The sequence below is a fragment of the Phocoena sinus genome, chromosome 15 (assembly GCF_008692025.1).
Source record: "Phocoena sinus isolate mPhoSin1 chromosome 15, mPhoSin1.pri, whole genome shotgun sequence".
Lineage (NCBI taxonomy): Eukaryota > Metazoa > Chordata > Mammalia > Artiodactyla > Phocoenidae > Phocoena > Phocoena sinus.
Genome location: NC_045777.1, coordinates 79,725,101 through 79,741,551, shown reverse-complemented (window position 1 = coordinate 79,741,551; position 16,451 = coordinate 79,725,101). Strand labels below are relative to the sequence as shown.

At 55.3% G+C, this 16,451-nt stretch overlaps 1 protein-coding gene across 1 annotated transcript in view; it reads right to left on the bottom strand.

Moving 5' to 3' along the window:
• Positions 1-8,531, bottom strand: part of SRRM3 (serine/arginine repetitive matrix 3) — a 32,577-nt gene extending 24,046 nt beyond the window's left edge. The window contains 3 exon segments of the mRNA XM_032606139.1: positions 104-156; positions 1,578-1,679; positions 8,299-8,531. Of these exon segments, the coding sequence (XP_032462030.1) occupies positions 104-156; positions 1,578-1,679; positions 8,299-8,531 (388 nt within the window).
• Positions 8,532-16,451: the final 7,920 nt, after the last annotated feature.

The window sequence follows — 16,451 nt, the reverse complement described above, 5'->3', positions numbered from 1 at the left end:
AGGGCAGGCAGGATGGCAGGTTTGGGCTGGAGGGGCGGTTATCGCTGGAAGGACCCAGAGAAAGCGGCAAAGGTAGATTCCGGACGAGGCCTCCCGCCCTCACACTGGACGGAAGAGGAAAGGGTGGCTGATTTTCCAGAGGAGCCCTGGGGGGATCTGGGGGGACACAGGTCAGAAAGGCAGGACCTGGTGGGTTTGGAGGTGGTGCGGACAGCAGCGGGAGCATCTGGTTGTCGGGAGGTTTGAGAAGGGAAGGGAGGGAGGGGCTCGCCCTGCTGGGTGGTGGTGGGGACCTTCGGGCATCAGTGAGGTGGGCACAGCAGTTGTTGAGGGTGCTGTGGGGTTCTGGAAGCTGGAGAGAAGGAGGTGGTGGTGGTATGACTTCTTCCCACCTCCGGGGAGGAGAGAGCAGGCCCGCTGAGCCAGGCTCCCCCAGATCACCCGCGAGCCCCCTACAAACCCGAGGCTGCCGTGACTCTGCTTCTTCTTTTTTTCTTTTTTCTTTTTGGCCGCGCCGTGCAGCACGTGGGATCTTCGTTCCCTGACCAGGGATCGAACCCGCGCCCCCTGCAGTGGGAGCGCGTTGTCCTAACCAGTGGACCACCAGGGAAGTCCCCCTGACTCTGCTTATGTTCCTACTCAAGCCAGAGAGGTGAGGTTGAGTGGGGTTAGGAGGGGACACCCCAACCCGGGATCCCCCAGCAGTCCAGAATTTCTGCAGAAAGGGCTTCCCCGCTGCCCGTCGAGGTCCATCTACTCCTGGCATGCCGTTTGCCCTCAAGACAACGGCAACAGGAAAATCGCTCAGAAGGTGCTGTCATTTTATTTTTGTGCCAGTAAAGGTGCACAGGGACTTAGGGACCCAGCAAGATGCTATCATCCAGCCATGCCTGGACACTTGCAGTCCCCGCCCTCCTATAGCAGCTGCTCCATTTCATATGGTTTTGAGTGGTTGACGGTTCTCCTGTAATCTGAGACAAAGTCTGCCTCCCTATAACTTCCCTGTTTGATCCAAAGCCCACCCGGGGGGCCACAGCACCTCAGTGCTCCTCCTGTCCTGTGACAGCTGCAGAGATGTGACCGCCACAGAGCCCATGTTCTCTGTACCCGATAAGCCTTTGGCTAAGCCAGCAATGGCATTGGTGCGTTAGTTCTTATTTTCCAGAGTCTGTGCTTGCTCTGGAGGCCACTTCATAGGTGGTAGTAGTTGGGGCAGAGGGACTAGCCTATCCGCCACTGACAACACGAGGGTGAGAACATTTCTCAAGTTCCTGATTCGCAGCCCAGGATTCCCTGAGCTGAGATCTGGGGTGCCTCCCCTACCGCTGGGCGATAGATAGAACCCAGGGCCCAGGGAGAGGGCCTCGGGGATGCCCGGGTGCCCAGCGGCTCCTGCTCGTGCCCCGGGCCAGGCCAGAGCTTCCAGTGGGCAAGACCCATGCCCTGTCCTCCTTCTCCTCTTTCTCCCCCCTCCAGCCCCGACCAACTTAGGGATCCCTGGGAAAGGCCCCTCTGGCCCCCAGCTGCCGCCTGAGCCTGCACTCTCCCTGTGCCCTGCCCACCCGGGCAGCACTCACATGTGGCCCCCAGGCCGGTCCTCCCTGGTGAGCATTCCCTCCTTCTCCATTAGCATCTGCCGGAAAGTCCTGACCTTCTGCCGGGTCTCCTCTTCTGAGTACCTGTGGGGCACAGGGAAGATGAGAACTGCTGTCTTGGGTTTGGTTTCCTCCCCACCTGCCCGCCCCCCAGCCCATCCCCCCAGCCCTCAGTCATGTGGGCACTTTCCAGCTTGCAACGACCTGTCCAAGGTCACACCACCACCAAGATTCTCAGTGCTGGGGAGGCTCAAGGCCTACCCGTTTTGCACCAACTCAGCCAACCAATCAACTAAACAAACAAACTACCAGCCAATCAAACACATAAACTACAGGAAGTGTTGCTCCCAGAAGTGGGGAGACCCACCAGGGGAGACGGGGCCCTTCCTCCTGGCCCTCCCCCACCCCAGGGCAGGCCTCCCTCCCACGTCCAGGCTGCATTCACTCTCTGGAGACATTTTAGGGGACAAGTGAGACCCGTGGCCTTGACACATACATGGCCTTTTCTGCTTTCCTGCTTCAAGGACCTCTGATCCTCACAATAGCCTGGGGAGATCCTCAGCGCATCCCCGCCTCTGCAAGGTCTAGGCTGCCAGGTGGCTGGCCCAGGATCCCAGGGGTAGATCCATTGCTTCCCAGCTTGGGATGGGGGGTGGATGGAGTCTGGGCCTTGGATGGAAGCTCCCGACTTCTCGACTCCGCTCTCCCTCCCTCCCTGAGGCTAGGGACCAAAGCCCAGAATTATCTACCCCTCATCCTTGTTCCCACACCCTGGGCTTGGTTGTAACCTCTTTCACACCACCACTGTGACAGATGTCCATGCTGCTCCCGGGGTGGGGGGTTCTGTGCTCACCCAGCCCCCGGCCCTGTGCCCAGCACACGCAGCTGTCCAGTGGATGCTGCTGGTTGAGTCTTGGGGTCCCAGGCTCCCACCCTCTCCCCTTCCTGGGCTGCAGGTCATCGTCCTGGACAGAAAATGTGGTGACCAAATAGGAACCGAGGTCCCGTCTTCTTTGTCATCTGACCATCCACCCTCTGTGCACACAGCAGGCCCAGCCCGGCCCACTCAGCCTGTCCATGAAGATGGCACACTGCTCCCTCTCAGGGACCCCATCTCTTTTCTCCTTCCTTCCTCTCCTTCAGCAAGCATTTGGGATTGACCCTACCTTTTTGGAGAGCAATTTGGCAATTCTTTTCAAAAGGCTTAAAGAAAAATGAATACCGCTTTTGACTCATAAATTAACTTCCAGGTTTGCTCTGGGAAGTAACCGTGGCTAAGCACAAAGATGTGACTCATGGAATGTTTACAGCAGGATGGATTCCCACCGCCCCCCACCAGGTTAGGTGTCAACGTTTGTGTTTGTGTTTCCATAGCAAACTGAGCTTCCCGGTTCCTGGAAGGCGGTTCATGCGCTAGTCATCATCAGTCATCATCCGTTGACTCCTGCACTGGCCTGGGAGTTCCCTGAGGGCAGGGACCTTGTCTGTCTGAATTACAGTTGTGCCCTCAGCATCTGGCACCTTGCCTGCCACACGTGGCATCCGAAAATGTTTGATAAATGAGTAGATGGTGACGGAGAGGATTGAAGAGTTTGAAGGTGGAATTTTCATTTTGGAGAGATGGCTCTGGTGGCCATGTGGCTGGAGGAGAGGGAGGCCGGCCCTGGGCTACGGCAGGGGTTCAGTGGGGAGGTGCTGAGGTCAGAGCTAGAGAGTGGGCGTGAGGATGGAGGGGGAGAAGTGGACGAAATACCATCTGGTAGGGAGAATGGCTGGGACTCGGAACCGGTTGAATATGTCGGTAGGGGGGTTAGGAGAGGAACACTACCTACTTCTTAACCATGTGTCCCCTGGCCCCCAGCTGGGGTGTCACCCTCTATAGGTTTGGGCACCTCTGCGGCCCACTATAGGGAGGATTTTTTTTTCACCATTTTTAACCTTTTTTTTCTTTTCTTTTTTTAATTGACCTATTGTTGATTTACAATGTTGTGTTTCAGGTGTACAGCAAAGTGATTCAGTTATATATACACATATATATATTCTTTTTCAGCTTCTTTTCCCTTATAGGTTATTACAAAATATTGAGTAGAGCTCCCTGTGCTATACAGCAGGTCCTTCTTGGTTATCTATTTTATATATAGTAGTGTGTATATGTTAATCCCAATCTCCTAATTTATCCCTCCCCATAGGGAGGATGGAGTCCAGCCTGGCAGGGGGAGGAGCCCGTCTCTTCCAACCCCCCACCATTTCCGCAGGAGTGTGTGTGTCTCAGGTCCTGCTGTGCTGACACCACTGACCCAGCTTCACCAGCCCTGGGCCTTGGCTTGTAAGTGTCCACCTTGGTCCCTGTTTAGCATTCAGCTGGAGGTCCCTAGGCCTTGCTTGTGGGGCAGGACAGAGCCCTCGGTCACCGGGCTCTGAAGGAGGGAATCCCTCCTGCTGTAAACATCCCCTGAGTTACATCCTTGGTCCTTTTCTGAGCAGTGGAGGCTCAGAGGAACTGCTTCCATCTCACCTTCTCCTCAGGAGACCAGCTTGTCATTGTCACCAGCACAGAGAAAAAACAGTACCGGCCCTTCAGCACTGCCGAGCCCCAACTCAGAGACCACTGGGAGGGAGGACACCAGCTGGCTGGGCCATCGGCAGGGGGCCTGGGACCTGGCAGGGTCAGGAAGGAGGTGGACCGAGAGCCAGGCTGGGCCAGACCCCCAGCGGTGTGGGAGGGGCTTCAGGCCAGGGTCCAAGCCGCATGCCTGGGGATCTACAGAGCACGTGAAGGCTGGGAGGTGGGAGCGAAGCCCAGGATTTCATGAAGACCCGGAGCAGGACGTGTGCAGGGACTTAGGGCTCATCCCAGAGCCGGCAGGTGTAAGGCGAGGTGACTTAACGCCAGCACCTGCTGTTGGGGGGCCGCTGTTGCTGGACTGAACTGACTCAGTAGGACCCCCTCTATGTGCCGGGGTCTCTTGCTGGGAGAAGCTGGGACCCAGGGAGGACATCTGGTTATTGGGCGAAGTGGTCTCAAGTGTGACCACCACCTGGAGTCTCCTCTCCCCTCGCACCTCTCAGCTGAGGCCACAGGCATTACGAGGAGAGGCAGAAGAGCCAGGCCGTCCTGTTTTCAAATCCCAGCGCCCCCACGTTCTAGCTCTGTGACCTTGGACAAGTCCGCATACTTCTCTTAGCCTGAGCCTCTGTCTGTGAAGCGGGATAGTAACCTGCCTTTCAAGGCCGTCACAGGATTAAGGGAGATAATGCATATAAAGCACCTTGCGCAGTGCCTGGCACGTAGTAGGTGCTCCATAAATGGAGTTGATTGAGGATTATTTGTCCCAGAGCTGTGGGGACAAAGGGTCTAGTCGTCCCAGGCACCCTGCCTTTTTCTACCCTAGACCCCTCCCGGGTCAGCGTGGGCCCGAGTCAGGAATCACCTGGGCCTCTCCCCTCTGCTCTCCCAGGAGGCAAAGGCTGAGGAGAGGGAGGCTGGTATCCAAATCACCCACTCCCTGAGGATGTGGCAGCACCTGCCAACTTAAGGCCACGCAGGAGGCCTGGCTGGCTAAAAGTCAAGGGCTTGGACAGGGGAAGCGGGTAGGCAGGGCAAGGCTGCCTGTCTCAGCGCCGCAGCCTACTGGCTCCGCTGCTTCCCAAGCCGATCTGGCTCCCTCATTGCCGCTTCACTCTTCGGGAAGGATGTGCCACATTCATTTTTGCTTGGGGACTTCCTGGGTTGCCCTCTGGGGCTGGGGTGGGGGGAGGGGACAATGCATTTCTTTTTTTTTTTTTTTAATTTGGCTGCGTCGGGTCTTCACTGCTGCACGAGGGCTTTCTCCAGTTGCGGCGAGCTGGGGCTACTCTAAGTTGCAGTGCGTGGCTTCTCATTGCGGTGGCTTCTCTTGTTGCAGAGCACGGGCTCTAGGCGTGCGGGCTTCAGTAGTTGTGGCACGTGGACTCAGTAGTTGTGGCTCGCAGGCTGTAGAGCGCAGGCTCAGTAGTTGTGGCGCACAGGCTTACTTGCTCCGCGGCACGTGGGATCTTCCCGGCCCAGGGCTCGAACCTGTGTCCCCTGCATTGGCAGGTGGACACTTAACCACTACGCCACCAGGGAAGTCCCGACAATGCTTTTTTTTTTTTTTTTTTTTTTTTTTTTGCGATACGCGGGCCTCTCACTGCTGTGGCCTTTCCCATTGCGGGGCACAGGCTCCGGACGCACAGGCTCAGCGGCCATGGCTCACGGGCCCAGCCGCTCCGCGGCATGTGGGATCTTCCCGGACCGGGGCACGAACCCGTGTCCCCTGCATCGGCAGGCGGACTCTCAACCACTGCGCCACCAGGGAAGCCCTTTTTAAACTTTTTATTCTTATTTTTATTTATTTATTTATTCCCCCCCCCACCTCCCCTCCGCCCCGGCTTGCGGGATCTTAGTTCCCTAAACAGGGATGGAAACCTGGGCCCTCAGCAGTGAAAGCGTGGAGTCCTAACCATTGGACGGCCAAGGAATTCCCAGAACAACTCCCTATTTAACAGGCCAGTAGCTGTGACTTGCCCAAGGTCACAGGCCAGGGCTGGAAGCCCGGACTGCTGGGCTCCAGAGTGGCTGTGCCCTCTACCGACCGCGCAGCCGCTAAGAGATGGGGAGGGGAGGTGGATGGTAACTTGAGAGCTAGCTTTGTGGGAGACCCCAGTCTAAGGACCACTTGGAGTGAGAGCTTGGGTGGGGGAAGGGCCCCTGACGGAACATTTGGAGGCCTGATAGGTGCTTCCTAGAGAAGCGTAAGTCCTTGATGCCAGGGGCCGGACACCAAGGACACGGCCAAATGCCGTCCCCCTCCACCGCTGCCCTCGTCGGATAATAAGCCTCCCAGTGCAGGGGGAGATCCAACCGTCGGGGTGGGGAGGTTGGGGAGGGAAGGCCCCTGAAAGGTTGGGGCTCTGTGAGGGGGAGGCCTTTCCGAAGGGGAAGGTTCAGTGAAGAGGAAGGGGCTTAGGAAGGGGGCGGGGCCCTGTGACGGAGAAGGGGTGGGGCTCTGGGAGGGGAAAGGTGTGTTTTCCTAGAATGAAGCACGGAAGGCTGGTTCTCTACTGTCCCAGTAATCCTGTTTCCCAGCCACTCCCACACTCCCTCCACTTCTCGAGTCAATTCAGCAGGAATTGCAGGTTTAATTAAGGTCTGAGACTTTCTCTGCAGAAGGATACTCCATTCCCCACCCGCTACTCTACCCTGCCCCTTGGGATCTCATTTCTTTGGCCACATCCACAGCTCATCAAACCTGTTTTCATTGCCAACTGGAAGCCTCCTTTCTGTCTGTCTTCAGCAGCCTTCCACCCATCCATCCCTCTCTGCAGGGACCCTCCGCACCCCCACCTGGTCCCCACCTGGCGGTGAACACCAAGTCCCCGTGCCCCTTTCTTTTCCTACAAGCGGCCCTGCGTGGCAGCCTTGGCCCTGCCTTCCTGAGGGCCTTGGGTGGTGGTGACTATCTTTGTCTGAGCCTCAGTGTCTTCTGGGCTCCAAAGGGACAGTGAGCCTTGTCTTGGCTGCCTCTTAGGGAGCCCAGGAGGCCTGGATGAACAGACAAAGATGTGGTTTGGAAGGACTGCTGTCCACAGGCTGTCTGTCCCCATGTGGCTCCAGGCCCTAATGCACTGGGCATTTCTGATTTCTCAGCTCACTGATAGTGCAAGCCTGATGGGCGGGCCCTGCTCCCCACTTTGACTCCCTCAACAGCCGGCCCAGTAGTTTCAAAGTACTCAGGGCAGATACAAAAGGGAGGCTTGGGAATACCAGCTTTCTTTGGAGCTGCACAGATGGGAATGGCTTTGTTCTCTGTTTCTTTGCCTCCAGCTCCACGTGTGAGGGCTGTCCTGTCTCCACTGGATTTTCAGGGAGAGGTCCCTAAATCCTTACTGATTAATGCGCAACCCCTCCTTCTCAGCCTGACGAACTCCTACACGTGCTTCAAGGCCCATTCAAATGTCTTCTCTCATAATCTCCCCTCTGAGCTCCTGAAGCACTTGACCCTCTCCTGTCCTGTCCTATAACCATGATTCTAATCTGTCTTATGGTGGAGTTGGTTGTTAACATGTTTGTTTCCCTTCTGAGATGGGGAAGGAATAGGGGCTGGAAGGGTGGTCTTTGAGGAAGTGACTCTGATTCGGCTCTGGGGTCCACCGTTGCCCAGAACAGTGCCTGGCACACTTGTGTGCCCCTGTGATTGGTTCTAAACTAGATAGGGTGAAACCTAAGCTTCCAGGGTGGGATTTCTTTGCTGAAACCACAGGCAGCCCTCACACATAGTAGGGGCCCACTGTGCTTTCTTGCCTGGCTGCAGCATCTACTTGGCAGAGACCAGGCAGCTCGATCCACCCATTTTATAGAAGGGGAAACTGAGGCTTTGATTTATCATTGATGTTTACAGGCCTCTCTCCTGCACTGGGCTGGATATTTCTGGAAGGCATGGACTGTGTCTCCTTGGCTTCTGCGAATCTGAGCCCAGGTCAGAGCTTGACATAGAGCAGGAGTTCAAGATGGCTTATTGGTAGAATAAACTAATAAATGAATGAAAGTTCGGCTGGGCTTGCAATGGTTCAGATTCTGACCTTACAGGCTCCCGGGTCCCAACGCTGGCTCCGCCCCGGCGCCGCCCTTGGTTCCCTCCACGCCCCCAGTGCCCCGCCCCGTCCCCGCCCCGTCCCGACTCACCCCTGCTCCTCCATCATCTCCTGCAGCTCCATGCACTTGAGCTCCACGCGCCGCTTGCGCTCGTGGTCCAGGATCTCGCGGTGCGCGCGCTTCACTAGGCCGGGCTCCGCGGCGCGCAGCTCCTCCTCCGCCCGCGGCCAGGCCCCCGACGAAGCGCCCGGCTGCGGAAAGCCGTTCGCCGCGTCGGGCGGGGACGGCATGCTGGCGGCCCCGTTGTTCACTGTGGAGGACATGGTGGCTGCTCCCGGAGCTGCTGGCCTCGGCCCTGCGGGGTAGAAAGAGACACCCGGCGGGATGGTCACTTCTCGGGCACCTGCTAAGCTCCTCTCGGCGCGGGTTAATCCTGGAGATTTAAAGGACCACTCACGGCTCTAATCCGCTTCGCCTCATGCTGCAGAGCCGGGCTGGTGGCAGGTTTGCACCTTTGGGTCACACCCCAGGGCATGAGGGGGAATCGGACGGACACTGGGCTTTCCCCATCTGTAAGGTGGGTGGATTCAGGCCGGACTAGACGGGCTCTAAGTAACTTTCTCAAATCCAGGGACCTAGTACCACTCAGGACAACCCTCTCTGCCTTGTACCAATGCCTGGCCCCTGCCTGCCTGGCCCCTGCATGCACGCCTGCTGGCAGCTCCCCAGGCAACCAAGTCGGTCTCTGGGGAAATTTGTTGGTTTTATTCTTGTTTTTCCTTCAGGCTCAGTTTAACACCCCCCTCTCACTCCCCAGTGCCCATTCTCCTGGCTCTGGCCCCTGGAGTCACAGACCACATGTGTTCCCCCCTCCCAGGCTGCTCTGGGAGAGCCCTGCCGAGACGGGAAGATGGAACCTTCTCCAGGCTCAACTCCATTCCCACCTCAGATGCAGTTTTCAGTTCCCACTTGGATTTGGCTAACTTTTCCAAAGTCCATTCCAGGTAGGGGCCTGATTGAAGCCCACAGGACTGTCCCCTCCTTTGTTCTGGGAACACTGCTTCTGAGGATGTGACCAAAAGTGGCACTGACATTAACTCTCCAGGCAGCCACATCCTCCTGCCAGCTTGGGATGGGGTAGGAGGCAGTATGGCTTGGGAGGTGAGAAGCTGTGGCTTCATGCTAGACCCAAAGTAGAACATGTGCCTACGTGCACCCTGCGCATGTATAAGCGCGCGCGCGCGCGCACACACACACACACACACACACACACACGCGCGCACACACACGCGCACACACACACGCACACACACACACCGAGGACTTATCTTAGCAGAGGGGAGGCACCTCCTGAGCTATTTCCATTTCCTTTCTCCAAGGCTCTGCTAGTTGCTAAGCAACAGGCAGGCCTCCTTCCCAGGGAGTGGGATGGGAGGGAGGGAAGGGGTGGAGGGAGGTGAGAAGAGAAGGAACTGGGCATGTCTGGACATCCCAGATGGAGCCCTCCTTCGGTACAACCCCCCTGCCCAAACACATACTCCCCTCACTGGCCTCAAAGTGCTGGGGGGTGAGGGGTGTTCAGAGCCATGGAGTCTGAAAGGCAGAGAAGAGAAGGGGACTGTGAGAGGAAAAAGGCTCTGAAGGGGACAGTGACAGGAGGTGACAGTGGTAATGAGAACACAAGCTCCTTTCATATGTCCATTCCCCCACATGTCTGAGTTCTAGGTCAGGCTTCTCTACTCCTTGTTTTGTGACCCTGACGATGTCACTGCTCCTGTCTGAGCCTTTGTTCCCGACCTGTGCCTGGGAGCGTCATCCAGATTCTTCAGAAGAGGAGGGCTCTCGGGGATTTACAGAGCAAAGCTGTTCTTCTAACTCTGCTTCCCGTCTGTCCCCAGCCCAGCCCTGCACCCCAGCTCCACCAGGCCTTCTCCTAGGGTGCCCCACAGGCATCACCCACTCACCAAGCCCCACACAAAGCTCTGGGATCCCTGCTTGCTACCTGCCTTGGCTCCAGTGCATAGCTTACGGCCTCCAGCCAGGGACACGCATGGAGCTTGGAGAACCCCATTGTCCTGGCCCGCCACAGCTCACCAGCATCAAGTTTGGTCCCTCACTCCCTCTGCTCAACTTTGCTCACATTTATCCATCTCCTTCTCTCTCGTTACCGCCTCAGTTCAAGCCTCTCCCTCTGGTCCACTCTGGCCTCAGCATCCTGTCTGTCCCCCCCTCCCCGACCTCTTTCTGTTCATCTTCCATCAGCAACCTGGGAGATTGGTCCAGGAGCAAGTCAGCAAATCATGCCCTGATTAACAACCTCTAGTGGCTTCCTGTCACTCTGGCTTCAAGTCGTGACATGGCCTGTCTACTGGACTAGCCGTCCCCTGCTGCTCCCACACAGATTCTCCAAACCTCTTGCATCCAGGCCTTTCCCCCTGCTGCTCCCTTTCCCTGGGATGCTCTGCACCTGACTCCTGCATGACCTCAAAATCACTGCTCACAGGCCTCCCCACTTTCTGGAAGCTCCCCCTCCCCGCTCTGGCTGGTGTGACCCTCCTGGAGCTCTAGCCACTCACTGTTTCACTGTGGGCACACAGGTCTGGCTCCCCCTGAGGACTGAGGGCAGTTTCACCTCAACTCCTAGGGCCAGCAAAGTGCCTGAAACGTGTGGATCCCAGTGCCCCGGGGTAGAACAAGGAGGAGACAAAAATGGAGGTGGGACAGAGGAATGCCGGGCAGTCCTTGATACAGCCTGCAAGACCCCTTTGCATTTTGCCTTAGGCTATCTTACAACTTCATCCCGTGCCACACCTCATCCTGTAGCCAACATCCAGCCGCTCAGCCTGGGTCATCTGTCCCCAAACGTGCTCTCACTCCTTTGTGCCTTTGCCCATGCGGTTCCCCTGTGCTGGAATTCCATTTCCTCTTCTGTCCACTTGGGGAACTGCGGCACAGCCTTCTGGGCCCAGCCCAAATGTCACCTCCTCTGGGAAGCCTTCCCTGCTTTTGAGGAAGGATGAGTCATTCCCTCCTTGTGCCCCCACAGCTTTTGTCCTCATCTCTTTAGATACTGAGGCTCAATTTATTGTTTGCATCTGACCACTGTTCTAGCCCTTTGAGTGAAGGGGACCATCCATTCATTCTGGCTCCCCAGAGCCTACCCAGCACCTGGCAACTCAGGAGGTGCACTGAGGGTGTGGGGACAAAGTGCTTGGGTCCCAGTGAGAGCCCGTGGAGCCAGGTTCTGAGTAATGGTGCTCTGTATGCTTTCCCTCTGATGTGGGAGAGGCTCCCCAGCCTAGAACTTGGCCTGAGCTCCCGAGGGCAGGGGAGGGGAAGCTGGTGGGAGCAGTTCTGAATGCACTCAGGTCTCCAGACCCTGAGAAATCCTATCCCTGGCACTGGGAGAATGCCTGGGTAAGATGGCTAGGCTGCTGAAGGCAGTCTTTCAGGAGTGACTGAAGGAAAGGAGAGGAATGTGAAGACAGAGGGCAGATGCTGTCTGGATTTTCACTAGGACAGACGGTGGATTCTAGCAATTTCACCTGGTGATGGACGGTGCCAGGCAGGAATCAGAGGCACGTTGTTGAAAGAATGACCCCTGAACCCCTAGAGGAGAGCCCAGGACCCTAAGAACAAGTCATTGCACACTGAGCCCACTTCTTTCCAAGTCAGGGTTGCTGGACCAGCAGACCAGGGAGTTAGTTACTACAGGCACCGAGTCTCTCTGTGGGGTATCTGATATTATCTATTACGGAATCCTTGTGAGATTTCATAAGAAGAAAGAGACATTGTGCTGGTGGGAACTAATATTCTGTACTCTTTTATTTGGTGGATAGATTAACCTATGCTCAAAGGGAGCTGATTAATGGGTCAATGTCACATTAGATGGGGGTATCTAGTGGAAGACCACAGGGCTCTGTCCTCACCCACATCTGATCCGATATGTTCACCACTGACTGGATGGAACTCTGATAACCTGATGATCAGATTCACTGAGTACGTCACTTGAGAAGGCTCATAAATTCAGGGTCAGAATCTGAAAGGACTCAACAGACTGAAAAGATGGAAGGAGTCTAAGAAGGTGAAGCGGGATAGTGAGAAATGCCACATCCTGAAGCTGGGTCCCAAATTAACTTTCTAAAATTGGAAGGAGGTAGCCATACTTTAGAAGCAGCATATTTAGGAAGGATTTATGGGTTTTCAGCGGTCACAGGCTCAATTTGAGTCAGTATCATGATGTGGCTGCCCAAAGTACATGCCATCTTAGGCTACATTAACAAAAACACGTCTAGAATGGGGAGGTGACGATAAGAATATCCAAACGGTCAGAATCCCAACCTTCGGATACTTGAAGGATTGTAGAGGATTTAGGCCAAACCTGGCTGAATCTGTTGGGAAGCTTGTTAGAAGTAGGTTGGGTTGGGCTTCCCTGGTGGCGCAGTGGTTAAGAATCCGCCTGCCAATGCAGGGGATACAGGTTCAAGCCCTGGTCCGGGAAGTATTCCCACATGCTGTGGAGCAACTAATCCCGTGAGCCACAACTACTGAGCCCATGTGCCACAACTACTGAAGCCCGCATGCCTACAGCCTGTGCTCCGCAACAGGAGAAGCCACCGCAATGAGAAGCCTGTGCACCACAACGAAAGAGTAGCCCCCGCTCGCCGCAACTAGAGTAAAGCCCGCGCACGGCAACAAAGACCCAAAGCAGCCAAAAATAAATCAAATAAAATAAATAAGTAAATTTATTTAATAAAAGAGAAGTAGGTTGGGTCGCCAGATTTGGCAAATAAAAATACAGGATGCACAGTTAAATTAACTTGGATTTCATGAATTTCGTATTTGGGACATCCTTATACTAAAAGAAAATTATTCATTGTTTATCTGAAATTCAAATTAAACTGGGTGTCTTGTATTTTATATGTGATTCCTACCTAGACCTACTGAATCAAAATCTCTGGGGGTGTAATTGTCAGTGTTCCCGAGGTGATTCTGATATAGACCATCTGTGGACCAGCAATTGGGAGCCGGTTTTACAGCAGCCGTTCTCAAATCTTAATAGGCAGCAGAGTCACCTGGAGGGCTTGTTAAACCATAGATGACTGGTCCACCCCTGAAATCTCTGATTGGGTAGATCTGGGGTGGGCTCTGAGAATTTGCATTTCTCACAATGAGAATTTGCATTTCTAACAAGTTTCACCTGTGCTGGACCTTGAACCACACTGAAGGGAGCAAACCCCTAGCCAATCTGGGTGGTTCCAGAAGACAAAGCCAGGACTCCTGCCGAGAAGTCATCTTGAGTGGACTTCAGCTAAGTCCAAGGTAGGATTTTTTTCCCTAACAATCAAAACTTTAAAAAAACTAAGCAGTTCATCCCAGGATGAGTGAGTTCCCCATTACAGGAACTACTCAAATAGGAGCTAAACTATTATATTCACACAACAAACACTCGCACAGCATCTGCTCGCCCCCTCCCCCAGCAACAAATGCTGGAGATTTGGAGACAAGCAAGACCCCATCCTGACCCTCTGGCAGCTCACAGGCTAGTTTGGGAAACCAGTAGTTATCGCGGTGTAGTGTGATAAGAGAGAATTTGAGGAGTGTCTGCATCTCCGCCTGGTTGGTCAGGGCAGGCTTCCCAGAAGGGGTGAGAGGGGCTGGAGACAGGGACATCAGAGCAGCTGGGCCCTGGCCGGGATTCAAGAAATAAATGGACAGACTGGGCAGGACTGTTGGCGGACTGGGTGTGGGGTGGAGGGAGGCACCTTGGATAACACTGGGTCTCTGGCTTGGGCGGCCAGGGGGATGGTGCAGACATTTACTGTGATGGGGAATATGGAGGGCAAACTGGGCTGTGTTAAGGGTGAGGGGCTTCTGGGGGTCAAGCAGGCAGCTATGAGGTCATAGACATAACACTGACCCTGACCCTGACTTGTTAAGGTCCTTGGGGACATTGGTGCTGTGTCTCTTTGGAGGCAGGGTGGCACATGGGAAGTCTCTTATTGACCCCTGATTGGCTGTGAGACCCTGAGCGAGTCTCTTCCCGTCTCTGGACCCTAGTTTCCCCAGTGGACAATGAGAGACTGGACTCAAAGACCCCACAGGTCTTCTCCTGCTCTGGAAATCTAGGTAATACTGACTATGTATGTATACCGCCAAGCCTTCAGCCCACCTCCTTCCTGCTGCTGTAGCCAGTGGCCAGGGCCACACCATTTCCCCCCAGAGCTCAGCCTGAGGCTGTCCCCAGCACTGGGTCAGGTCCCAAGGGCAGGCCCAGATGCTGGGCCAGTCAAACCCATGCGCAGATTAAGTCATGAATTTAATGCTGTCTGACTGGGTGGGTGGGGGGGCGGCGGGGTTGCATCTCCCCTTCTGACAGCCAGGAAGTGGTTAAAGGGCCATAGCCCTGACTTCCAAGCCTCACTCCTGAGTCCTTGGGCTTGCCTCCTTCCCTCAATCCCAAGCCTGGGTCCCCTGAGCAGGCCTGGCTGAGGACAGGATGGAACACAGTCTGGCTGCCAGTACCTGCAAGTCCAGTCCTGCTGGTAGAGATTAATTGAAGGGGAAATAGCCCATCTGTACTGCAGGGTCCAGCCTGCTGACAGGCACAGAGGCCTCTCAGCTAATGAGATCATCACTCACCTCGGGGCTCAGAGGGGTAGGATGCTAAGGGTGGTAGTGACTGGACCAGGTCTGGGGAGAGGGAACAGTGGACCACATATGTGTCTGAGAAGGAGACTGGGTCGTGCCACGGGGAACATGGTTTGAGGCGGGGAGACAGGGCCGTGCTCTTTGGGAACTCATGAGCTGAGTGACCTTGATCGTGTGGCTTAAACTATGGGCCTCAGTTTCCTTGCCTGTGAATTGGAACTAATAATAGCACCCTCCTCGTACGGTCGTGGTAAAGGATGAATGCATGTGAAATGCTAGCACAGTGCCTGGCACACAATGAATGTCCCATAAATGGTGATGATTATTTGTCAGTGGTGACTGTCCTCTTTTGGACGTGGTGGGGGTGAGGAGTCCTTGGACATCCATGTGAAGATGTCCAGACGGCTGAGCTCTGGGTCTGATTGGGGGATCTCATCACATAGCTGGGGACTGAGACCCAAGGGTAAGCAAGGTTGTTGATTGTGGAGGGAGGAGAGGGCAGAGGCCGGAGCCCAGGGCAAGGATGACCTGGGCCACCTTTCCCCATCGCCACTGGCCTCAGCAAACCCCTCCCAACTCACTTTCAGTGTCTCAGCCTCCAGCCCCCATGGCACCAAACCAGGGGCCCCCTTTGCTCCTGGGGCTCAGGAGCCTGTCTCACCCAGGGGCAGCACTCACTCCCCTGGGGGCTCCTTTCCCCACCCCTGCCTGCCAGAGACCCACCTACCCGGTGATGATGTCAGGACTCGGGGCCTCTGCACCCTCAAAGGTACAGGTTCCTACAACTTCAAGTAAACTCTTGACCTGTGGTCATACACAATTTAACCACCTTCTTGCCACTAAGGTCCCTCTGCTGCTCCCGCTGGCTCAGGAACAAGGAGCACTGGGTTGGGAATCAGAAGATTTGAGCTTGAATTCTGGTTATACCAGTTCTCCCTGGGTGATCAGGGAATGTCACCAAACCTCCCCGAGCCTCAGTTTTCTCATCTGTAAAATGGGGACAATACTCCCTAGCGCATAAGGTGGTGGGATTGTTCATTCTTTCAGTGACAAGCTTGTTATGAAGACAGATCCTGATTACCCCTCACCCCCCACCCCCCAATGCTACAGGAGCAAAAACGAGACCACGGAGGGTCTACCTTTGCCTGCGATGGTCAGGGAAGGCTTCACAAAGGCAAGGGTGTTTACACTGGTCCTTTGAAGGATGAGTCTAAGGAAGGGGGAGTCCAAGCAGGGGACGGCACGGGTTGAAGGCAAGGGTACGGCGAGGTCCAGGGACCTGGGATTAAGAGGGTCAGGGTGGAGTGGGATGCATGATGGAGAGCAGCCTTCCCGTGAAGTTGGGGACTACTAACACAGGGTGAGCCCGCCCAGAGAAAAAGCTCAGTGTGGGGAGAGGGGGTGGGGAGGGACGTGCCTCCGGAGTTTCCTGGAGGAGAGAGTTCTTTGTAACTGTCAGAAACGTGATGGAACTGACAAACACATGTGAAACCAGGCACTTAGCTTGTGAAACTAAGTCTGGGTCTTTGTAAAAATAAGTGTGTAACGACAATGGTTTTGTCAAGATATTTTATGAAGCTGGCAAAGAAAAC